At 41.4% G+C, this 27,009-nt stretch overlaps 1 protein-coding gene across 1 annotated transcript; it reads right to left on the bottom strand.

The window, feature by feature from the left end:
• Positions 1–2,639: 2,639 nt before the first annotated feature.
• Positions 2,640–9,133, bottom strand: LOC137579541 (uncharacterized). Its single transcript, XM_068293327.1, has 2 exons — positions 3,708–9,133; positions 2,640–3,540 (listed from the first exon to the last, which is right to left on the bottom strand). The coding sequence occupies exons 1-2, from the start codon at positions 9,131–9,133 to the stop codon at positions 2,640–2,642; spliced, it is 6,327 nt and encodes a 2,108-aa protein (XP_068149428.1).
• Positions 9,134–27,009: the final 17,876 nt, after the last annotated feature.

Raw genomic sequence — 27,009 nt, 5'->3', positions numbered from 1 at the left:
CAGATCTGCAGCGCGTCAGATTTTTTTTTTTTCTTGTAGCGCAATAAAACGATAATTTATCTACTAACTTCTACATGCCAATGTAGTTCTGAAGGTGTGTGTTGGCCTCCCCTGCACCTGGCCCGTGGTTCAAATGATGTAGAGGTCGTCGAATATATATATTTTTTTTTAAATGATATGCTTTTATTATAAATACATATGTACATACATATACATTGTACATAAATATATCATCTGTTCTTATATATGTATATTTTGTATAATAATTATGTTAACAAATTTTTTAGAATATATGTATGTATGTATATGTATGTATGTATGTATGTATGTATGTAAGTATGTATGTATGTATGTATGTATGTATGTACATACATATATGTATAACTTTATTATATGTACCCATGTATGTACATATGTATGTAACGTACATTTTTCTCATTTAGCTTTGAAAACGCATGCATGTATGTATAATATACAACCATGTAAATGCATTCATATGTATGTACATATTTATGTATGTATACATTTTCGGCAGGCAAGTGTGCATGCATTTACCTGTAAAACCTATACATATGTACATATCAGATTTAGTCTTGTAAACGTATGCATACGTATACATAACTACATATATGGAAATACGTATGTACATATGTATGAACATACATACATATGTATGTATGTATATATAAGAGTTACGCTTAAACCAGAGGGCCTGGGCTAACTTTGACCGCGTCAAAGTTTGTATACCCTTGCAACATTTTTGGTAACTCTTTCCTTACCTATAGCCATCAAAGTGGAAAAACGTTTAAGCTAAAAAGGCTAATGTTTCCGAAAAACGGCGTACAATCTTAGCATAGGAAATAACGTTATTGACAAAAGTCACTGTTTTCGAAAGATTGTTCCTATAGGAGCTATATGATATAGTCACCCGATCTTGATCAAATTTGGCATAGTCGTTTATAAGTGTAATATTTAATTTCACAACAATAGCTCTGAAAATAACGAAGTTATTAAGAAAAGTCACTGTTCGTGACTTTGTCATTTGTTTGGGAGCTATATGATATAGTGATCCGATCCGGCTGAATCCGAGATATACAAGAATACATGCAAAATTTCAGCTCTGTAGCTCTTACGGTCTAGGAGGAGTTTGCGTTGATCCAGACGGACGGACAGACGGACGGACGGACATGGCTATTTGAACTCGTCTCGTCGTGCTGATCAAGAATATATGTATATACTTTATATGGTCGGAGATGCTTCCTTCTATGCGTTGCACACTTTTGACCAACATTAATATACCCTTTTTGCAAGGGTATAAAAAGTATGTGTACACAAGGGCGTCGCCTAGTACTGGCATGGGGTGTTACCTTCACTCCCCCAATATTGTGATCAATTTAGTGAGACTTCAAATCGAAATGTATTAACAAAATTTAGCTACACTTCAGTGACCACCTAAATTCGACGAATTCCTAGAGAGCTTCGCTCTACCCAGGTGTCTCGTGACACCTCATTGCTTTTTTCTGACAAGCTCGAGTCGAATTGTTTCCGAAGTGCCATTGCCGAACCTACACGAGCATTTACAGTGAGACGACAGCGCTGCGGCAGAGCTAGCCCCTACTCCGGGGAACGGGCCGTGCCGACCACTGCTATAAGATATAAAGCGACCGAATTTGGTATGTGTACTATGTAAAGTGATCAAGTTTATTTCCGCCCCCGCAATTAAAAAAAACTACTCCAGCTAGATACACCATATTTGGTATATATAATTGCTTTGTAAATGCGCACTATTTGTATGTGTAGAGATTTTTCCACGCCCCTTTGCGCCCCCGTAATTTGAAAAAAATCGATTATCTCCCTTTAGAACTCAACTTGAAGCCTCTCTTAGATTTCCTTAAATTTGAATCTTGTTCCCGCAACCGCTCCCAAACTCCCAGCTAAGGCCCTAGCTAACGAGCTAGTATCATTGATTACAGTATTATCTTTATCTATTTATTTGGCCCATAACAAACAGAATAAACGCTCAAATATCCGCGAAATGTCAAAACAGTGGAGCAAAAGAAGACCTTAAGCCGGCTTAAGCCTAAAGGTAAAAGTAGTTGGTCAGAAACAGAATGGCGATATTAGTAAACCAATTTAGTACAGATTACCTCAAACTTGGAAAAGCAGTGAACCCTTAAATCCCACATGTATAAGACCCGCAGTCCCTATAACAACGAGTAATCATAATCTCTTTACGTTAGAGGAACTTAAATCACTAACACTTGACCTTGATGGGAACCTTCGAAATTGTAGGTTTGAACATTGTTTATGTAGGGGGGTCGAACTTCCTTCTGGTTGATGGCAGCTAGGTGAATTTTTCCTTTTCCCTTTTTCCTCCCAGTAAATTGGTTGACACGCAGAGAGTATTTTTCGTTCACTTGATGTATTCAGGTATAAACTTCAACTAACTCTAGCTTAGCTTAAGAGCAGGGCACCAAGCCCCGCTTGGAGCGGAGTGTGGGGAGTTCTTTCGTGGGGAGAGCGATGGGCACCATCGGGAGAGCGGCGCGAGGTGAAAGCTTCCGCCTCCTTTAACCCTTGTGTTGCCCGGTTGGGCATAAACATGCTCCCCCCTTGCAGGAGTGCAAGACCCAGGCAGTTTAATGGCACGCTCCGGACAGTGTCCAGCCAAAAACTGTGCGCATCGCAATCGGCCGCCCGCCAACCCCAGGTAGACTCCCTTCTAGCATGACCTCCGTGATCACATCCGCGCCCAGGACCAGAGACACTGACGACGGTCGGTAGAACGTCTCATCCGCCAGGACGATGCCCTCAAACTTTTTGGCGATCTGTGGGTCCACCGGAGCGCTTGGAGTACGGCAGCACAAGCCATCGACCACCTTCAGGATCGCCTCCAATCGCCATCCTTCACTGATTGGGGACCGGATCACTGCTGCCACCGCTTTCTCTGCCCCTATATTGACGGCTGTCAACTTGAAGGCCGTGGCCAATGACGTCGTCATCGACGATACCGCAGAACAAGGGTCCACCAGGGCCTTCACGTCGAAGGTTTTTCCCTCCGTCTCAATACGCACCATCGCCGTGGGCATCAGATGCGGATTGCGGTGCTGCAGCAGTGTGGTCAAGGTCAGTTTCGGATCGGAGGCTGGCGTTGGAGCGACCCTTCGTCTGGAGGACTCGGGGGTGACTCGGCGTACGACGGAGCTTGGAGTGCGTCGACGTGGCTGTTCATGGAAGTGAAGCAGCGTGTGGTGATCCTCCTCACAGATTCGGCACTTATCACCGCTTAAGCAGCTTCCTCCGGAATGTTGGTGGGCCAGGCAATTGGCGCAGTACTTATTCGCCAGCACTGCCCTCATCCTCTTCTCCACGTTCAGCCGCAGGAAGCGACGGCATCGCTTCAGAGGATGGATTCCGCGACAGACTCGGCAACGGAAGGACTCAGTTCCTCGCGAACATCTGCGCTCCTCTTTCGATGCCTGTACTGAACGCGGTCTCGGAGCCATGGAAACGGGATCTAGGTTGACGAATATCAGGAAGCTGCCGGGACAAATAATGAAGAAAGCGGATTAATGTAGGACGATAGAACACATATTACTACTGGCAGCTCGGCCCTTCTTACTTGGGAGGAAGGACCAAGTGCTGGACGCTACTGTAGTTTTACGTAATGGGTTTGAATTCTTTCTTCTGGAGGAAGAAAGATCAACTTTGCGACGGGACGCTTCACAATACCGCGAGCGGTAAGCAGTTCGACGACGCGGACATTGCCGTCACTGCCAGGGTGTGTCTGGTGGATTCGCCCGAGACGCCATTCATTAAACGGAAGATTGTCGTCTTTGAGTACCACCAGATCGCCCACTTCAAGATTTTTAGAAGGGAATCGCCACTTATTGCGCTTATGTAGCTCCTTCAGATACTCGTCTTTCCATCGGGTGCAGAAATGCTGACTCACGGCCTTCAGACGCTGCCACCGGTTAATGATAGACGGTACCTGATCCTTGATTTCAGGTTCCGTCACGGATAGCAATGGACCGCCAACTAGGAAATGGCCTGGGGTCAAAGCTAAAGAGTCGGTGGGGTCTTCAGACATAGGAGAAATCGGCCGCGAGTTCAAACACGCCTCTACCTTAGCCAGCAGCGTAGAGAACTCTTCAAAAGTATACCTTTGGTTGGAAGTGGCCTTGTAGAACAGAGTTTTAAAACTCTTAACTCCAGCCTCCCACAACCCTCCCATGTGTGGTGCCCCGGGAGGGATGAAATGCCAGGACAGATTCTGATGGCTGTAGTGGGATAATATTTTCTGCTGGGTAGAACTTAGGAAATCTTTTTCAAGCACTCTGGATGCACCTACGAAGTTTTTTCCGTTGTCGGACTGCACTTGCTGGGGACACCCTCGCCTCGATACAAAGCGAGCGAATGCTGCCAGAAATGCTTCGGTACTCAAATCCGAAGTTGCCTCAAGGTGAATGGCTTTGGTGGAAAAGCAAACAAAGACACACACATATCCCTTTGATATGCGGCAAGCGCGGCCGGTGAAACTCTTGATGTCGAAAGGACCTGCGAAATCTATCCCGGTGGTCGTGAAAGGTCGTGCGAAAGTAGTTCGCTGGGCCGGAAGGGTGCCCATTAGCTGTGATTGCAGCCTTCTTTTATAAATCACACAGACTTTGCATGAATTGACCACCGATTTTACTAGATTCCGCAGTCTTGGAATCCAGTATCTCTGTCGGATGAGACGGACTACCAGTTGGCTGCCCCCATGGAGAGAGATCTGATGCGTGAAAAGCACCAACAGCCGGGACAACGGACTTACTACTGGCAACAGAATGGGGTTACGCTCATCGTAACTAAGGGCCGCTGCTTGTTGCAAGCGCCCACATGCCCGGATCACACCTGATACGTCAATGAAAGGATTCAAATTGAGAATGGTGCTAGACGTGGGCAGAGATTTCTTCTGCTGTAGACACCGATGTTCCGTCGGAAAGTAATCACGCTGAGTGACTCGGATCAACGCCTGGAGTACTTGATTGATCTCGCTAGAGGTCACCTCCCCGGAGTAATCGTTTGGAAGTTTACGACACCTTCTGCCGAAACGGATCACATATGCTATCACTCGTAAGGCACGTGCCAGATTGGAAAAACGAGATAATATCTCGTTGGCTGGCTTAGCGATTGCGACGTGGACCTTCACTACCCGCTTCTCCAAGGCAGTGTCTAGTGGGAGTGGTGTCGCTCGCTGCCAGGACTCTTGTGGTTCCCGTAGCCATGGTGGGCCGTGCCACCACAAATCCTTGTGTACCAATTCCTGCGCACTCAGGCCGCGGCTAGGGAGATCTGCTGGGTTGTCCTCTGAACTAACGTGATTCCATGGGGCGTCATTTGTTGCCGTCACAATCTTTGCTACCCGATTTGCGACAAACGTTGTCCATGTGCAGGGTGGCTTATTTAACCACGACAGTACGACGGTGGAATCTGACCAATAAAAAGCCTCCGCATTATCAACTGGAAGTTGCGGAAGAACTGCAGCTGCCAGTTCCGCTAAAAGTGTAGCTCCGCATAATTCAAGGCGGGGCAATGAAACCGTTTTAACCGGGGCGACTCTAGATTTCGCTGCAAGAAGGCAGCATGATATGCCTTGGTCATTGCTAACGCGCACGTAAATTGCGGCACCATAAGCCCGCTGTGACGCATCGCAAAAACAATGGAATTGGATGTCGGAATTTGGGTCATGAAGAACCCATCGTGGAATCCGGATCTGGTCAAGGAAGGAGTAGCTCTTCGTAAAATCCTGCCACCTGTGATGGAGTTCACTGGGCAATTGATCATCCCACCCTAGCTCTTGTAACCAGAGCTCTTGCATAAACACCTTGGCTTGAATCACAAAGGGAGCCAGCCAGCCAGCGGGATCGAATAACTTGGCGATCTGCCCGAGGACTTCTCGCTTAGTATAAGCTGACTTGACATCTTGGGGTGAGATGACAAAATAAAATTCATCCGTAGTCGCTTTCCATCGGATTCCCAGTGTTTTCGCTGTGCTGGCCTCTTCGATGTCGAGGAAATCAGCATTCAGTAAATGACTCTTTGGAATACAACTGAGCACGCTCTTCACATTCGATGTCCACTTGCGCAAGGGAAAGCCAGCTGAACCCAGAGCGTCTTGAAGTTCATTGACCATTGCGATTGCCGTTGTTTCATTATGAGCCCCCGCCAGGACGTCATCGACATACATATAGGACTTGATAATATCGCTAGCCAAAGGAAATTTGGATTGTACATCACTTGCGAGTTGCTGAAGTACTCGGATGGCTAAGAACGGAGCACAGTTAATGCCAAACGTGACGGTATTCAGCTCGTAATCACCAAGTTGCCCCTCTTTATTTCGGAACAGGATCCTCTGAAATGGCGTATGGATTGGATCGACCATAATTTGGCGGTACATTTTTGTGATGTCGGCATTGAAAACTACTCGGAAAAAACGCCACTTGAGAATCTGAGTAGTGAGATCGGACTGAAGTACCGGACCAGGGTAAAGTATGTCGTTGAGACTTACTCCGTTGGTGGACTTGCTAGAGGCGTTAAAAACTACCCGTACCTTTGTTGTGGTGCTGTCGGGCTTGAAAACCGCATGGTGTGGCAAATAAAAATTGTTATTAGTGCCGTCAAATGGAACCTGACGCATGTGGCCCAAGTCCAAATATTCTTGGATGACGGCGTCATACTCAGTTTTTGCCGGAATATTTTTAAGGAGTCGGCTTTCGTTTTTTAGGAACTGAGCCAAAGCCCCTGGTCTGGAATGACCAAGGTTGATGTTGGTTGGATCTCGAAACGGAAGTGAGACCGTATATCTCCCCGAAACATCTCTTCTTGTGGTCTTCTGGAAATTGACCTCGCAAACAGAGTCAGAATCTCCTACCGGTTTGCCCGGTAGATCCTCCACCTCCCAAAACCTTGTGAGAAGAGTTTCAAGTCCCTCCTCTCTGCTAACTGCGACCCTCGTGGTGAACGCGGCACATGAACTGACGGGGACCCCTTGCAACGGGCCTGAAATGACCCAACCGAATCTCGTCTCTTGAGCCATTAAAGATCCGCACACTTCGGTCTGGATGCCGGAAAGAGTCACCGCTGGTATTACATCAATGCCAAGGAGTAGATCGATCTTTGCCTTTAATCTGAAGGAGGGGTCGGCTAGAGGAATATTGGGCATTCCCTCCAGTGTGGCTTGGGCTATCGTACATGACGGCAAATCATCAGCAACTTGGGACAAGACAAACGCTTCTATCTCGATCTGGACTGGAGGTCCATGCGATGACCGAATGCTTATGTGACAGACCTTCAAGGTTCTATTGACCTTTCCGTTAATGCCTGTCACTTCGGCCCTGACAGTTTGGAATGGTAACTTCATGAGTCGGAACATTCTTTCGGATATGAAATTGGCTTCAGAAGCCGGGTCTAATAGCGCCCGTGAAGCATAAGTAGTGCCCTTGTGCCAAAAGTCCACGATCGCTGTACCTAGCAACTTATCTCGTGAGGACCTTGCCTCAGAGGTAAAGTAAGTCCGGACAATATTGTGCGAACTGGGCTGAGCTGGGACCGACGTTGGATTATTCTCCGGTCGGGCGTCCTTGTGCAAGAGCGTATTGTGACGCCCCTTGCACGTGAAGCAATTGTGCTGACTCGGACAATCTTTTACTTGATGTCCTCTTGCGAAACAGTTCAGACAAAGGGACTTTTTCTTTATGTATGCCACCCTCTCTGGCACCGTCATCTGAAGGAAGCGGGGACATCGACGCACCGGGTGATTCTCCTTCATACAGAGATCACAGGATTTTGGTTTGGTGGTCACCTTGGCTTCAAATGTATTAGCCTTTCGGGTGGCTGGAATCGGATTTCGTGGAGGTTTCGATGTGGGAACCGAAATAGCCATTGCAGTTGTATTTTCCACCGCTTCGAGCGTACGGAAACGCTCAGTGAGGAAATCGTCCATCATTTGCCACTCTGGAATGGCAGTCTTGTCTCCCAGAGATTGCTCCCATAATGAAAGGGTATTCTTTGGCAATTTGATAGAACAGAAAAATACGAACATGCCTCCCCAAGTGGTTACTGGCAGGCCACAGTGCTCAAAAGCGCGAATGGATGCCTGCAGAGCATTCTGATGATCCTGTAATGCTTTTCCGGACTCATGGGAAATTTGAGGCAGGTCAAGAAGTGCTCGGAATTGGCTGTTCACGATAAGTCGCTTATTTTCGAAACGCTGTTTAAGTGCATTCCATGCCGTTTCAAAACCATCATTTGTAAGCGGGAATTTTGCTACAATGAGGTTGGCTTCACCCCTCGTTTTCGCTAGGAGATGGTACAGCTTTTCAACAGGGGAAATTCGCGAATCGCTTATGTAGATGGCTGTAAACAAGTCACGGAACGTGGGCCATTTTAAATAATCTCCCGTAAAGACTTCTGTGTCAATGGGTGGCAATCGACAGCCTCGTTCTGCTGGTGCAGAGGTAGGCGCATGACGGTTCGGAGGAGTCGGAGCAGACCCTTCATGGATAAGCTCGTTTAATCGAGCCGTGCATCGCTCGTAAACTTGATAGCATTTGTCATATTTAGCTTGGATGGCTAAATCTTCAGAGCTATCGTCTTTACCATCTGAGAGTGCCTCGCATTTCTCATATTCCTGCTCGACCTTCTCCCACAACGCTTGAACTCGGTCACGACGGACTTGGAGCGTAAATACGCTGACCTCGGACAGTGACGTGACGTGGGTGTCGACTTCAAACTGACTTAGTTTATCGCAAATGGAAACAAACTTCTTCAAAGCCATGGTGGAAGCAGCTAAAACCCTTTTGGTCTCGGACCGAGTGACTCTTGGGGCGGTTACCAAAATCTGTGGAAGTGGTACCAATGATTTGACCTCTTTTTGGCTTGCTCGTCGTGGCTCTGACGTGGCTTGCTGAAAGGTCGTGCTCGATGGTGCGGACTTGAGAGTTAGTGGACTAGAGAGGGTCTGAAATGCTCGGGAAGGAGGAGTAGTAGGGCTGGTACTCCTCTGGCGCTGACCTGGAGCAGCAATTGAGGATTTGCTCGGGGCGGAAGTGTTCTCAGCAGCTTTCTCGTCTTTTGACGGGCTCGTGCTCATAACCCCAGAGAGTGGCGGTTATAAAGTGGTGAGCTGGCTTGGCACGGCTTGAAAATTAGCCAAAAAGACGAACTGGAACGTTTGGGAAAAACTGGAACACTACCAAACCACCTGACGAACGGCTTTGAATCGCCTTGAAATAGATTGAAAGAAACAGAAAACGAGCTGGTACGTTTGGAATGACTTGGAACACTGCCAAAAAAACCCTAAGAACGGCTTGGAACACCTTGGAATTCAAATATAACTACAACGATGCGACTTGGAGCGGGTGGAAACACTTTGGAATTGAAAATAGAACCAAAGATAAGACTTGAAACGCTTGGAAACACTTTGTAATTGGAATCTAACTCCAAAGATACGACTTGGAACACGTGGGAATACTTTGGAATTGAAATATAACTCCAAAAATACGACTTGGAACACGTGGGAATTCAAATATAACTACAAAGATGCGACTTGGAGCGCGTGGGAATACTTTGGAATTGAAATATAACTCCAAAAATACGACTTGGAACACGTGGGAATACTTTGGAATTGAAATATAACTCCAAAAATACGACTTGGAACACGTGGGAATATTTTGGAATTGAAATATAATCCCAAAAAATGCGACTTGGAACGCGTGAAAACACTTTGGAATTGGAATCTAACTCCAAAGATACGACTTGGAACGCGTGGGAATACTTTGGAATTGAAATATAACTCCAAAAATACGACTTGGAACACGTGGGAATATTTTGGAATTGAAATATAACTCCAAAAAATGCGACTTGGAACGCGTGGAAATATTTTGGAATTGAAATATAACTCCAAAAATACGACTTGGAACACGTGGGAATACTTTGGAATTGAAATATAACTCCAAAAATACGACTTGGAACACGTGGGAATATTTTGGAATTGAAATATAATCCCAAAAAATGCGACTTGGAACGCGTGAAAACACTTTGGAATTGGAATCTAACTCCAAAGATACGACTTGGAACGCGTGGGAATATTTTGGAATTGAAATATAATCCCAAAAAATGCGACTTGGAACGCGTGAAAACACTTTGGAATTGGAATCTAACTCCAAAGATACGACTTGGAACGCGTGGGAATACTTTGAACAAAAAACGCGGAACACAAATTTTTACCAATTAAATATTATTCGATTTTTTCTCAACGTGACCCTTCAACATATATACCCCACAAAGTGCCTGCCAACCTAGGGTATACAGCACAGCTACTTTTGGTCGTTTGCTTTGTGCCGGTCTTTGGCACATGAGCTTGCAGCTGTGCTGGTATACTGCAGTTAAGCGGTACTTATGTATGCACGTATGTATGTATGTATATAGGCTGCAAGGGATAGCGGGATTTGTTCGCGGTGATGGAAAAATATATTTGTGTGCGAAAAAATTAGAAATTTTTGTGGAATATATGTATATGAGAATCAATATGTAAAATTTTATGTATGGAAAAAAAATATGTATATGTATATGGATATGAATATATATATGTAAAATTTTATGTATGGAAAAATATGTATATATATGTATGTGTATGGATAAGTAAAATGTTGGAGTATATATGTATGTATATGTATTTAAAATTTCTTTTTTTTTTTTTTTAAATATGAAAATATGGAATGGCGATATGCAGAGGTGTGAATGGATCGGATTTCTTTATATAAATTAATGGGTTTTTTTTTTTTTTTTTTTAATATGATCTCTTTTGCTGTGTCTAACCGATATGCCCCCAACTTTATAGGGTGTCTGGTCACCAGAAATGTCTAAGTGTGGCTTTTATATGTGAGAGGGTGGTTCACTTTCGTTTTTTTTTTTTTTTTTTAAAAAAATCTTTATTATTCGTATTGAAAATTTTCTTCTCTTCGTTGGAACCACCTTTCACTGCGCGCACACTTTTCCCAGGAGTGGACTGTATTTGCAAAAACCCTTTATTTTTGGATTTAATGTAGCACTGGATATGTTTGTAATTTTTGTCACATTCACACACTCTGCTTGCATATATATATATTTTATATGTAGGAGATCACTTTTTCCGTAGGTTTGATTCACTGCATACATACATATGTGTTAATATTTTTTTGAAATTGCGAAAAAAATATATATTGGAAATAGGCAAATGAAATATGGCGCCTTATATACTTGGCCTATATATGCCAAAGTGCGAGAAAAAAAACTTGAAGTGGGCGAACCAATATGGCGCCTTATGTACTGGACACATATATATGTATGAAAATTTGGGACCAAAATTTTCTCTCCTTTGAGGAGGAAAACTTTGCGTGAAAGTAATTTTTACTTGGATTAGGAGAATCAATGGCAACAATTATATGTATGTGAGTATGGGTACGGATGCTGGAGGCATGTACATGTACTCATATACCTATAATTTGCAAAAAAAAAATTACTTAGCTTGAAATATGGATGAAATTCCACCGATGCTAGTGGTTCGAGAGGATCTTAGTATCCGGCTCGAAGGACCAAATGTTTGTGTAGGGGGGGTCGAACTTCCTTCTGGTTGATGGCAGCTAGGTGAATTTTTCCTTTTCCCTTTTTCCTCCCAGTAAATTGGTTGACACGCAGAGAGTATTTTTCGTTCACTTGATGTATTCAGGTATAAACTTCAACTAACTCTAGCTTAGCTTAAGAGCAGGGCACCAAGCCCCGCTTGGAGCGGAGTGTGGGGAGTTCTTTCGTGGGGAGAGCGATGGGCACCATCGGGAGAGCGGCGCGAGGTGAAAGCTTCCGCCTCCTTTAACCCTTGTGTTGCCCGGTTGGGCATAAACAAACATAATCAGTTCAAGGTCATAACCTCGCTGTCATTTATATTTATTGTATAATAATAATAATGGCGTGGAATGCCAGAGGCATTGAAAACAAAAAAATTTTCGGTCGACATGAGATTATTAGCAAACAGTAACGGGAATTGCGTACTAGGCGGCGATTTTAACTGCCGGCACAGAAACTGGGGCTGTTGTAGGGCAAATGCTTGGGGTAGTTTACTACAAGATATATTAACCGCAGAAAACGTCAGTATCTCTTTTCCGGCTTAGCATACACAATATTGTCAGTAGAAGAAGTCAGGCATCAACTCTAGATTTTTATACCCTTGCAGAGGGTATTATAAAATTGGTCAGATGTTTGTAACGCACTGAAGGAGACGTTTCCGACTCCATTTTCTTGATCAGCATGAGAAGCTTAGTCGATATAGCCATGTCCGTCTATCCGTCCGTGCGTATGCGTTTTACTTATCCACCTTAAGACATATCGGGCTGAAATTTTTTTTTCCGTGCTTTTTATTATATGGCGCTGATCAAGTACGAGAATTATCAGGATCGGACTACTATATCATATAGCTCCAGAACAAACATTTTCATAAAAATTGGAGTATCGCTATAAAATTTACATGTGTGATAATATTAGATATAAAACCCCGCGAAAATTGGATTTTAATTTATATTGATAAATTTTTCTGTGCTTTTTATTATCTGGCGGAGATCAAGTATGAGAATTATCAGGATCGGACTACTATATCATGTAGCTCGAGAACAAACATTTTCATAAAAATTGGAGTATCGCTATGAACTAGCTTTATAATATTAGATATAAGACCCCAGATCCCAAAATTTGAATCGGATCGGATAAATATAACACAAGTTACAGTCAATATAAAAATCTCTGCTCTGCTCCCAGCTTTGCCGGCAGCGCTGCTAGCTGTCTACTACGTCATACGTCATCAACAGAGCACATGCACACACACACAGACGCAACGCTACATGAACTGTATGTGTATGCGTGCGTTGCTTTGCTTAGGGAATAAGGGAAGAAGAAGAACAAATTGAAGTAAAAGGACTAAAATTGTTTTGTTTGCCGATTGTAGCTGATGTTAGCTTCTTTTATATTTTTCTTACAAATCGCCCCCCAAGTATAACCACCACAATTGGCATGAACGATCTTGCTTCTGATCATCTACCTGTCTTATTGTAGTAATGTTAGCAGTTCTAAACCGGTTGGATTTGACATGAAAAAGGCAACCTAAGGGAAATTCGCCAAAACCGTTTCACTACTACTGACTGGCACAGAAAGGATTGCTATAAATAATACTGAGGACTAAGATAATTCTGGTAATATGATGATAATTTTTAATAATGCCATTTACACGGCTTAGATCGTCAGCATTCCGCAAAAGCAAATAGGGAATATAGCAAAAGCCTTACCTCGCAGCATCCAACAGCTTTTTAGACTCCGAAATAGCCATCGCCGCAAGTGGCAGGTGAATTGATGCATAGACGATTTTGCCCTGTGCTTGATAACTCGAACAGCATTACCAAATATAGCAGACCACTCTTCTAACTTTCGAAGTGCCTTCTCGCAACTTGTTGTTTTTGTTGGATATAACCAAACGAGTTTTGTAAAAGCGTCGACCAAAGCAAATATATACTTATATTGCTTTGAACTTGCATATAATAGCCTAAAATGATCCACATGTACCGTTTCTAGTGGTCTATCTTCATTGTCTATCACCTGCATTAATCCTTCCTCTTTGCCGAACTTTTTGTTATACATTATGCATTTGACGCAGTAATTAACAATTCGGGCCATTATTGACTCTAAATGCGGTTCTCCAATAAGACTGCTGAATTGTGTGCTTCGTTTTTTGCAATGCATAGTGACCAACATTGTGGGCTGCAACAATGATCTCTTTTTCCATTTATTTCGGGACAACCAAAAGTTCATTACCGCCAACCGTTTTGTATAAAAGACCTCCTTTTAATTTAAAATCTTCATAGGTTTGATTGTGCAACAATTTAATTAGAGCCTTTGACGTTGTATCCTTCTGCAGCGCTTTTTTTAAATCGTGCCGGCGTTTCCGATCGGATAATCATAATCCCGTGTGGATACCGACTAAGACAATCCACATGTTTAAGTCTCTCTCCAGCTCTAAGCTCTACATCGAAGTTAAAATTCTGCAAATAAACAATCAATCGCGCCACATCTTTATTTACATTTTTCTTGTTTATTGTCTGCTTAAATCCTGCGCAGTCTGTTACAACATTAATCTTGATGCCTAAACTTTTGGCAAATGCTTTCGTTTCCAAAATGTAGCTTTGCTGTCGAGCCTCAGAAGATTTTTTGCTTCAAAACCATACTGGATGCAACTGGCTAGTTTCCATTGCAAGACAGCTGCTCCATGTCCGATTTTAATGCGTGTGTGTTCATTTCTGTATTGGCATTTCGAACATATAGTTTAAATACTGGTTCGACGGTGAGAGCTCATTTTAATTCTTCAAAAGCCTTGAGTCCAACTACATCCATCTTAAAAGCATCCATATTAAAGACGTCCTTACGCAAAAGATCAGTCAATGGTCGGGCTATGGTACTTTAAACTTGCTGACATCTTTAATCTTCTTTATCATGAAATCAACAGAGCACATGCATACACACACAGACGCAACGCTACATAAATTATATGTGTATGCGTGCGTTGCTTTGCCCAGGGAATGAGTTAAAAAGAAGAACAAATTGTAGTATGAAGAGTAAAATTGTTTTGTTTGTATATTGATGAATTTATTTGCAGAAAACAAAATTTGATGATTTTTTATACCCTTGCAAAAAGGGTATATTAATTTTGGTCCGACCATACAAAGTATATATATTCGTGATCAGCACGACGAGACGAGTTCAAATAGCCATGTCCGTCCGTCCGTCCGTCCGTCTAGATCAACGCAAACTCCTCCTAGACCGTAAGAGCTACAGAGCTGAAATTGCACCTAGGCTTGTATATACTGCAGGCGTTGTATATCTCGGATTCAGCCGGATCGGACCACTATATCATATAGCTCCCATACAAACCCCAAAGTCACGAACAGTGACTTTTCTCAATAACTTCGTTATTTTCTATGTTATTATCGTGAATATTAGAGAGTTTATTACGCTTATAAACGACTGTGCCAAATTTGATCAAGATCGGATGACTATATCATATAGCTCCAATAGAAACGATCGGTCGAAAACAGTGACTTTTGTAAATAACTTCGTTACTTTTACCGCGATTGCTTTCAAATTAAACATTTGTTAGTTTAGTATATCTGTTAATGACTGTGCCGAATTCGATAAAGATCGGGTGACTATATCATATAGCTCCCATAGGAACGATCGGTGGAAAACAGTGACTTTGGTGAATATCTTCGTTATTTCCTATGATTGTAGGCCATTCTTTCGCAAACATAAGTCTTTTAAGATAAAACGTTCTTCCACATTGATGGCTAATAGGTAAGGAAAGAGTTACCAAAAAAGTTGCAAGGGTATACAAACTTTGACGCGGTCGAAGTTAGCCCCGGCCCTCTGGTTTTTATTAGAGATTTGGAATATATATATTTAAGTATGAAATTCGATTTCCTTTGCATTATTATTATAAAACACTGACACTCAACGCGATCGGTTGTCTTCTCAATTAAATCGCTTCTGTTACTTTCCCGGCACCTTATCTACTTTTCGTTCTCTTTTTATATCCCCTTGTTCTTTTGCACGCGGTCACTTATTTGCGTACGCACAAAACAAACATGGCCCCGGGGCCACCCAATATAATAGACAACAGATTTTCCATACTCAGTGACAGCCCAAAAGCTAAAAAGAAAAGACAGCATCTAAAAATCCCTCTCGATTTCCCTAGACTCCTTGAAGTTACACCATCACGGCAAAACCCCAAATACATAGACAGGGTTATGCCAAGAATGAGGCGAAACCTATATCGAAATATTCTTGCTTTGCAATATATAGGGCAATAAAGCTTTTTAGCCCCGATGTGCTCTCCACCTCACCACAACGCGATAGCAACCCTCTCCTGATGGTAAAATTCATCAAAACAAACAACTACAAACACAAACTGTAATCGCTGTAATCACAGCACGCTAATGATCTAGTTATTTCTAGTTCTTCAAACAGGCAAAACAATACAAACAAAAAAAAAACCGGCAATTCGTTTGCCCACAAATGTAGAATCTACCTTCACACTTACACACGAGTCAATGGATGACTCGTCATTGTTTTTTAATATCCCAATGTCCATTAAAATCTTAAATTGGAATATGAACGGATATACAAATAATTACCATGAACTCATTATATTATGTTATATGCATCCAAGAAACCCACCTGGCTAACACCTCTAAAAACACAATTTTCCCTCAACCATATATTGGTTACTTGAAAAACTTTAATTCAACCCAGAAAGAACGAATTGGCTTCTTAATTAAGCGCCACATCCTCCATAAAACTATTGTTATTAGCAGCAACATACAACGCGATGCACTCTTTTAATGGATTTCAACAATAAAATAACTGTAATTACTTTGTATATACCACCAACGCAACACTTTCATGAAAATTATCTTTGGCGACTTATCAATCCAATATCGAAGTTCTAAATAATACTTGTGTTGACATCACGCTGGTTACAGCAGATATTTTACACAGGTGCTCCTGGTCAATTTACAATTTCTTACATGGCAGCGATCATTTTCCCAGCATAACCAATATTGTCACACAATTCTAGCCCGCCAGAATAACCCTCACCCCTAAATACAAAACTGATGCAGCAAATTGGGATAGATTTAAGTTAAATCTCTCTCTAAATTTAACCGATTGTTCATACAGCAACATCCATCAGGGTGTAGCCAAACTGACCAAAGCCATTCGGAAGGCCGCAAATGTGTCAATCCCAGAAACTAAAGGTATACCCCTTAAAGTCAACCCAGCCTGTTGGAATAAGAACACAATGAAATTACGCGATGAAAAACAAAAAATATGGCAGGTCTTCAAGCGCAACATTAATACACATAACTTAATTGCTTATAGAAAAGCAAATGCAATATTCAAAAGAGAAACAAAGATCGCAAACAGAGCAGCTCTCCTAAGCTTCACTTCACGGATAACTCGCAATTCCTTTTTAACTCAAATCTGGACCGATGTAAAGCGATTAACAGGCTCCCCCAGCATCCCACTAAAAAGCCTTAAAGTTGACCAACGTGTATTAACATCAGCATATGAAATTGCAGATGCGTTCGGCGTTATATGGTCAGATTTTTCTAATAATAATAACTTTTCGCCTGAATACATTGAAATAAAGAAATTGCACATCATAGAACGTACACCCCAAATAGTGATAACCCCAACGCCAAATACTTAGAGAGTGATATATCCTTGTGCGAACTTTATGCATCACTTGCGCATACCAAAGGGAAATCTCCAGGCTTTGACCGAATTTCATTTCCCATTATTAAAAGACTCACTGACGACGACGGTTCATACCCCCCACACATGGAAAATAACAATTGTTTTGCCTATTCCGAAACTAAACAAGCCTGCGCACTCGATCAGCAGCTTTCAACCATTCTGTCTTCTTTCCTACCTCAGCTAACTTTTTGAAAAAAATTCGGTAAATGTTTACTATTACTACTCGGGCCCAAAACGCCCTTAAACTACATAATTTTGGTATCAAACGAAAGAGACAAATTCCACGAGTACGATATCAGGTGCGCCTTGGCGATTTATTTCGTAGTTTTTGTGTAATTAACAAAAGAAAATTGAGTTTTTTAGCGGGATAAAAGCTAAATATAGCTGAATCTAACTGTTTCCAGCTAAAATAGTGTGCCCAAATGTTACGACAATGTTGGAAAGCGCGCCAAATGGCGTTGCCAGATACCAAATTTTCTGGTATACAATTGGCGCCATATTTAAATTTTTGCGGCAAATTCAAATGGATTGTTGACAATTTGAAAATTTGTATTTTTACAAAAGACAATTGGCAGAAATTTATGTATGTATATAATAGTGTGTTATTTGCTATATTTCAGTGCAATAAGGTTTATTTAAAGGGCAATGACGTACAGTTAAAGGTTGAAGATGTTTACCTACATATATATTTACCTTAATGGAATTTTGAATTTAAATAAAAAAAAATTGAAAATAGAAAACAAGCCTGGTGTTTAACAATTTGATCGCGTTATTATCAAACCTTCTTGTGTCGGAATGACAGCCATTAAAATTCAAATTAATTAAAAATTCTTTTAAATATTATTTATTTTGATATCAATTAATTGAAACTCAAGGATTTAATATTTAGTACTTCCAAAAATTGAAATTGAAATAAATATATTTTTAATTAATTTGTTCGTGGTATCCTAGCACTGCAACGATAAAACATTTTTATTAATGTGTTAGTTAGGCTAAAAATAAGATTATTTGGCTTCATTTAAAATTGAGCAAATTGATATTGAAATTCTATTCCACTAATATGCTTGGAAAATTTCAGACCTTTGTAATTAAATTGAAGCTTATGCCAAAAAATGTTAAACTGAATAACAATATTAGATTGCAATTTAGCAGCTTGGTCATTTGCAGAGGGCATTCTATATACATATGTATGTATGTATGTGCATATATAGCATGTACCACGTGCTAATTTTTTTTTTTTTTTAATGAATTCGTGTTGATGTCGACATACTGACGAAAAGAACCGCCTTTTTGTCTCTTTTTTATGAATTGACTCAATCATAACGCATACACTGACACTTTTGAATTGGAGACTTTTTGGTCAGCGTATGCGTTATGATTGAGTCAACTCATACAATATTTTCTACATGCAAATAAGAGCGAGTGAAAGAGAAGATAATGGAATTTCTACTCTCCAAAAAACATTCCGATCGCTTCTAAACATTTTTCAATCACTTCAAATTTAACCATGGCGTGCGACGGATGCGAAGTAACGCTCTTTAACTTTGTCAAAATGACGGATGATGAGTTGCTCGAATTTTTGTTTGCTCATGGAGTACTAAGGAGAACAGTAAAATGTACCTCCTGTGGTAATCCAGCGACATTGAGCAAGGAATTTAATTTCCGATGTCAACGTCAACACCGATTCGTAGAGAATCGGCGGCAAATTATTAAATGGTGTAAATTTTTTGAAAGTATTAGGAAAGACACGATTTTTGAAAAATCGAATTTAAGTATGGGAAAGATCTGCTACCTTATAGCGCTTATGGTAACGGCTAATATGGAGCAGAAGTTCAATAAAGATGAGCATGGGATGTCCAGTAGGACAATTGTCCAATGGAAAAAATTTATTCGGGAGGTGTACCTCAAAATGGTAGAAGAAGAAATGAAGGAAACACTGGGGGGTGAAGGCCGAATTGTTGAAATCGACGAGGCCAAATTCGGGAAGCGGAAATATAATAGAGGTAGAGTTGTTGAGGGCCAGTGGGTTTTCGGTGGGGTTGAAAGGGGAACGCAACGATGCTTCCTTGTCGCTGTCCCCAACCGCACCGCAAAAACCCTCCTTGAGGTAATTAAAAATTACATAAAGCCAAACACGACCATTATGTCGGATTGTTGGAGGGCATACAACTGTCTGGATGATGAAGGGTTCGTGCATCAAAGCGTAAACCATTCAAAAAACTTTGTTGATCCCGACACAAATGCACATACCCAAAACATGGAAAGAATGTGGCGAGACGCACGGTCGGTTATACCGCACTACGGCCGTCGTCTCGACCACTTTGATGGGTATATAGCGGAGTTCCATGTTAAAAGGAAATATAAAAACCATACACATCGGTTACACCATGTGTTCACTACAATTGGGCAAATGTGCAAATCAGGCACATTTAAGGAATTGTTGCCCTTAGATGAGGCATTGGCGGCACTGGATTTGGAGCAGTCCAGTTCCTCCTCTTTGGGCAATGATTCCGATACCCAATCGTAGTGAATACGTGGTGTAACCTGAACTCCGCTATATACTTATATTTTGGGTATGTGCTTTTAGGGATCAAAGTTACGCTTTGATGCACCCCCTTCACAGTCCAACAATCCGACATAATGATAGTGTTTGGCTTTATGTAACAGTCCTTATTACCTCAAGCAGAGCTGGCCCTCATTTCCGTTTCCCGAATACACCCCCCAGTAACAGGTATACCTCCCGAATAAAGACATCCCATGCTCATCTTTATTGAACTTCTGCTCCATATTAGCCGTTACCATAAGCGCTATAAGGTAGCAGATCTTTCCCATACTTAAATTCGATTTTTCAAAAATCGTGTCTTTCCTAATACTTTCAAAAAATTTACACCTTTTAATAATTTGCCGCCGATTCTCTACGAATCGGTGTTGACGTTGACATCGGAAATTAAATTCCTTGCTCAATGTCGCTGGATTACCACAGGAGGTACATTTTACTGTCCTCCTTGGTACTCCATGACCAAACAAAAATTCGAGCAACTCATCATCCGTCATTTTGATGATTTTTTTTTTTTTTTGAATTTTCCTATTTTTGGTTTTGTTTTCATTTTTAATTTTATTTTGAAATTTTATAATTTTTTTATTAATATTTTAAGATCTAATTTTAATCAGTAATTTAAGTCTTATTTTTAAGTAATATTTTTTTCATTTTTTTTCTAGCAGTACTGAGTTGGGGGGAAAAAAAATTAAAATTAACAATACGGTTTAAATTGCCCGCCAAAAAAAGCACTGTTCAAAATACGCGCCAAAAATCAACACAGTCTGGCAACGCCAAAACCTAGAATAACTGCGTTAACCCACACTAAAATTCAATTTATCGAATTTTTTAGCCGTTTTTTATTTTCCAACACTAAAATCTCGAGTAGTAATAGTAAACATTTACCAAAAATTCTTTCCCGCCATCTAATGTGGCTTGTCAACAAAAATCAGCTTATTTCTCACAACCAATCAGCCTTCAAACGCAAACTCGGAACGATTGACTCTCTTTTTCAGATCCATCATTTCGTGTGATTTTGGGTCTTTAATAAAGTAAATGCCTTTATGGCTCAAGCGGGCGCTCCACCGTAATTTTGGGCAGAGGCAATTAACATGGCGTGCCATATCAGGAATAGATGTCCCACAAAAGGATTATCTGGAGAGTTGCCATACACGTATTGGACTGCAAAAGTTCCAAGTGTGAGACACATGCGTACTTTTGGCACAAAAGCGTATGCACTTATGAAGGGCAAAATTAAGGGCAAGTTCGAGTCACGATCGGAGGAATGTATATTATTGGGATATTCATCAGAGTCGAAAGCCTATCGACTGTATCAACCAAAACGGCGCGAGATTTTAATAAGCAATGATGTTAAATTTATGAATATTTCAGGATTCAAAAGCGAATTTCAAGAATTCTATGAAGAGACAGAAAATGGCGTAGATATTCCACTAGGTGACCAAGTGGATGAAACAGAGAGAAGTTCATCAAGCGACGAGGATGATACCGAAGAGGTAAATCAACCTGAGAGACATGGTAGAGGACGCCCAAAGTTGCTAAGAACCGGTCAGCGTGGTAGGCCACGGAAAGTCTATCAACAAGGAAGAAATGTTTCGGCAGACGAACACATTGGTCAACAGGATTAACTAGACTCAGCTGAGGATATATTCGAGGAGAGCGAAATGGCATTTGCAGTAGCTACAGATGATCCAGTAACCATCAAGGAAGCCCAAGGCAGTGGCGATGCTGAGAACTGGACAAAAGCTCAAATTCTCAACAAGACCTGGGAAATTGTTGAGCGGCCGAAAGGCCGAAAGGTGATTGGAAACAAAATGGTGTTCCAAACAAAGGACAACGGCACTCCAACAGGACGAAAGAAGGTGCGTTTAGTTGCAAAGGGTTATGCACAAAAACGAGGAGAAGACTTTCACGAAACGTATTCGCCTGTGGCGCGATTTACATCGGTTAGACTGCTAGCGGCCTTATCAGCTGAATATGACATGGAGATCCGTCAAATGGATGTGGTCACAACGTACCTCAACGGTGAACTGGAAAAGAAGGTATACATGGATATTCCAGAAAAGTTCAACGAGTTTATGCAAAAGGTAAACTCTGGAGCTCTTATGGGATCGAATCAACAACGCCCCGACGCAGAGTATAAGAGAGCAGCAAGTCAATGGCGCAAAGCTATAACTGAGATGAGAGATCCCGTGTGTCCAATAAGAAGAGCTCTATATGGACTACGCCAGTCCAGACTACAATGGTATTGTAAACTGACAACGAAGCTGCAAGAAATCGGACTAGAGGCCACAGAACAGGACCCCTGCCTGTTTGTGAAAATGATAAAGGGAAAACTTTTGATCGTCACGATTTATGTCGATGATTTGCTAATAGCATCAAATCATCCAGAATGGTTGCAGCAAACGAAGGAGCATCTTAAGAAGACTTTTAAAATGAAGGATTTTGGCGAAGTAAAGACTTGTTTGGGCATAGAATTTAATCAGATCAAAAAGCAGCAGAGCGTTTTTCTATCCCAAGAGAAGTACATCGCTGCCATATTGAAAAGATTCGGCATGACAGATTGCAAGCCGGCAACACCTATAGAGGCAAAATCAGCATTGCGGAGCCCGGCTGAATCTAATGAGGACGAGATGGGAAAGTACCCTTATCAAAAATTAATAGGTTCTTTAATGTTTCTTTCAGTAACCACTCGTCCTGACATAGCGTATGCAGTGAGTTTCTTGAGCCAGTTCAATTCAAGTTACACAGCTGACCACTGGAAGGCGTCAAAACGCGTTTTACGTTATCTTCAAGGCACAAAGATGACCGGACTTATGTTCAGGAAGACAGGAGATGATCTTTTTGGCGTGGTTGATGCAGATTTGGTTGGCAATTTAACGGACCGCCGCTCCTACTCTGGCCAAGCGTTTATATTGGCTGGTGCCGCCATTAGGTGGGAGGCACGAAAGCAACGTACTGTTGCATTGTCTAGTACGGAATCAGAATACTTGGCAATGTCCGAGGCAGTAAAGGAGGCTCTATACCTGAAGGCCCTACTAAACAGAATCGGTATAGAATGTGGATCTGTGCGTATTTTTAATGATAATCAAAGCGCACAACATATGGTCAAAGGATTTGGATGCCATCCACGCACAAAACATATTGACGTGCGTCACCATTTCATTCAAGCGATGTACAAGAGTGGTGATATTTCCGTGGAGTATATGCCTACGGAACTGATGGCGGCGGACGTACTAACGAAGGGTTTAAGCGGCAAGAAACATAATGAATGTATCATTTTGTTAGGAATAAGCTGTATTTAAGATTGCAACTTTGTGGGGGTGTGTTCGATATTAGCGCCAGCTGTTTATATCAAAGTGGCAATCTGGCATCCCTAGTATTATTAAGGAGATCTGGCAGCGCTTAACAGAGAGAAAAGAGTCGGCTTCTGTTCTTGGCACTGTACAGACGTGTAGTTAAGTTCCAATAAAGTTACATATGTATATTCGCAAATAAGTATATTGACCTTTTCACTTATACATAGCTGCGTGATCGATATCGCGGGGTCTCTCGGAAACATACTTTCCAACAGCAATAAATCTATTGCCAATTTTATTGTTTGAGTGCGTCGCGTCGGAGTGCAATTAAAAGCCAAAAAAACAAATTCCACGCGTCTGCCGTGAAATAATTTGTCTTTAATTTATTTAAATAAAAATAATAATACAAGTTAACATTTGATTAAAGCACTAAAGAAAACAAATAATTGCTGTACAAAATTTAAAATTGAAACCAATCTCAAGATTGTTTTGTTCGGAGTAAGTAAATAAATTTGAAATCGGTTCGAGTTCGTCCTATTTAATTACGCATCTTGCAAGAATGCCTGTTTTATTTGAGACGATCCCCACAGTTTACGATAATGAGAAGAAGCGACGAGCTCAATGCGTAAAAAGTATTAAACGCGTTAGTGACCAATTAAAAGATAGAAGTATTTCATTACAAGCAAGAGACTTGGAATGAATATTGGAAATGTTGAATACCAATATTGAGTCTGCGCTAAGATATCAAACTCGAGTTTAGACATTTGACTCCGACGACGAGTATAGATCAGAGTTACAGGAGTTGTGTATTCGGCGAAATCACAACATCGGTCCGCATTAAAAAATTCATCGGATACCTAAAGGCATGAAGAACATACATCCGAACCGCCATCTCGATCTCGTCTTGCAAATTTACAACTGCCAAAGTTTCGTGGAAACTACTCAGAGTTTTAAAATTGTATCTCGTTTCTCGAAACCCTTGTTCATAATGACAGGTCAATTCTCAAGATAGAGAAATTTAATTATTTGATATCGGGTCTCTCCGGTGAAGCTCTAGGAACTGTTAAACCATTCCAAGTCACCGAGAACAATACCGATAAGGCGATCTTAAACCTTAAAAAAGTTTATGACAACGACTGCCTCATATTCATAGGTAAATATTTCCGCGCTGTTCAACCTCCCTAAGATTGTACATCCATCAGTTGCAGCGTTGAGGAGTCTAGTTGACACACTCTGCCATTTATGGTTCCCTTTTGTCAATTAGAGACGAAAAAGTGATCTTAGATGCAATTTTAATTCACTTAGTTATAAACAAGGTTGAGCAGCTCAATTGTGCGACAGTCTCATCGTGGAAAGATTGCTAGGCCCCACTAAATCAGCGTCATCCACACATGTCGTCTAAAGTATCAGCAAAGCTGTCGGTAGACATTGTTATGTCTGATCTGAGATCAGTCTCCACGAGGCATAATAGTAGCACCTTACCACCTACCATAGTTGTCCGTCGTATTCAGCGTTGTCCGTGAAACAACGGTTTGATTTTGCAAAATTCGTCCCGCTTTGTATTAACTGTCTTCGGAAGGGGCACACTGACGCTAACTGCAACGCAAAAAAGTGTCGTGTATGCAACATATACACAGTCAACAATGGTTTAGCGTTACCACCACCTTCATAAGACGAACAACCTTCCACTTCTAGGCAGAGCTTTGCTCGATAGTTGCGGTACTCTTTTGACGTGGGATTAGTTCAGAAGAGGACAGTCAATTTGAGCTTGTGAAAACGAAGTCTAATGCTTAATTGACAAGACCTTGCAGAAATTTTGAACAATCGAAAATTTGCCTTCCCCCATAAAAATTCTCTCTCCAGCGCATCAGCTGTGCGAAAAACATTTCGCTGATAATTTGAAAATTTTAATATCGGGTCGTTTTCAGGTGAAGCTGCCGGTTAAGTCGAGCCCCGACGCATTTGGGCTTTCATTTGAAGTTGCTTAACGGCAGTTTTTGTTGCTCGAAAGAAGATTGTCGAAAGGTGTGGAATTAAGAAACATGTACCTAGAATTTACAAAAGAATATCTTTCATTGGGACATATGTATGTCAGAAACCGATAATAAAATTTCACACATCCACACTATTTCATTCCACATCAGGTAGTTTTAAGATCTTAAAGCACGTCGATGCATCATGCAAAACTTCGTCACAAACATCGTTCAATGACATCTTGATGGTCTGTCCCACCATTCAAGAGGAGCTTTTGCATAAGTATGGTACAAGAAGCAGATCTAGATTTCCAGCTCATATTGTGGAGAAAAAACCCAGATGATTCTTTGAATGTGCTCAGGTTAAACATTGTTACGTATGGTACGGCACCAGCTCCGTTTCTGGCAAAACGGTGTTTGACAAAGCTGCGTAAGATGATTGAATTGTCACATTCAAAAGCTTCTGAAGTTATCAGGCACGATTTTTATGTTGACGACATGTTGACTGGTGCTGGTTGCGTTGAAGAGTTAACCAAGTGGTTCTCAAACAGTTCAGCAGTCTCCGCTCCCCTTAGCACAGCAACGCCGATAACAATTTCAGAATCAGATTAAACCAAGGCACTTGGTGTTGTTGGGTTACCTGGGGAAGACGTATTCCAATTCAAAATCGATGACTCGTTTATGAGCCTCCGAGCGACAAAACGGAACATTCTCTCGGTGACATCTCGTATATTTGATCCGTTAGATCTTTTGATTCCCCCCAATTATTAGAAGAAAAATCTTTATGCAAGAGCTGTGGCTCAAGGGACTTGAATGGGACGAATCAATTCCAGTGAATTTAGAGACAGCATGGAACGAATTAAAATCATCTATAGTAAATATAAAGAAAATAAATATTCCACGATTCGTCCACACATAACATCAATCACCGATAGAGATTCATGAGCATATGGATGTTGCATCTACGTTCGAGTCATAACTGCGGAAGGTTTTAGCACTTAATTGCTAACGTCGAAATCTAAAGTAGCGCCGCTCAACTGGCTACGTTCGTTTCGAACAGGGTGGCTGAAATTCAATAGTGGTCCTCTGAAGCCAACGTAGTTTGGCTTCATGTGCCAACAAAGCAAAACCCAGCTGACATAGTATCACGAGGTTGTGTGATGTTGATGAATTAGTTGACTCGATTTCCAGAGTTTCTTAGTAAATCTCAATGTGAGTGGCCTACCAACCAGCATGTACAACTCTCGGACAAAGAGCGCAGTTTGTAGGTAAAGAAATCAGCTGTCATGCTGACTCTTAGGGTTAACCAGAACCCTCTAGTTGAGATCATCGAGTCCTATTCGTCACATGCTAAATTGATAAGGATGTTTTGTTATGAGTTCCGTTTCATCCGTAGATGTAAAAACAAATCGACCGCGCTTGACGATGTGATTCCATCACCATCAGAGCGAAAAGGGACATTTCATAAAATTATTGAAATACTGCAAAAAGAATTTTGAGAATATATTGAATGGGTTCGTAAGAGCGCCAAAATGGGTCAGAAACTTCAAGGCTTGACTCTGTTTGTACACGAGTACACTGGTTCGTGGTGCTCATTTTCGTTGTTGAGAGTTGGGGGGCAACTTGTAAACACTACTATTGCATATGATGCGAAACTTCCGCTCATTTTATCAAAACGCTTGCACTTTGTTTAAAGCTATGTCCGTCATCTCTATTTATCGAATTGTCATGTTGGCCCAAGAGCTTTAGTGAGCACCCTGCGTGAACAGCTATGGGTTGTGAACGCTTTAGAAGTCTGCTGTCAGATAGTGAG

Source organism: Drosophila tropicalis, unplaced genomic scaffold (assembly GCF_018151085.1).
Source record: "Drosophila tropicalis isolate 14030-0801.00 unplaced genomic scaffold, ASM1815108v1 contig_697, whole genome shotgun sequence".
Lineage (NCBI taxonomy): Eukaryota > Metazoa > Arthropoda > Insecta > Diptera > Drosophilidae > Drosophila > Drosophila tropicalis.
The sequence above is the reverse complement of the archived record's forward strand: the minus strand, read 5'-3'. Positions and strand labels throughout refer to the sequence as shown.

Coding starts and splice junctions, on each gene's coding strand:
- LOC137579541 (XM_068293327.1), bottom strand. CDS start 9,133: ATGAGCACGAGCCCGTCAAAAGACGAGAAAGCTGCTGAGAACACTTCC. Junction 3,541..3,707: donor GTGAAGCGTCCCGTCGCAAA/GTTGATCTTTCT, acceptor TTGTCCCGGCAG/CTTCCTGATATTCGTCAACC.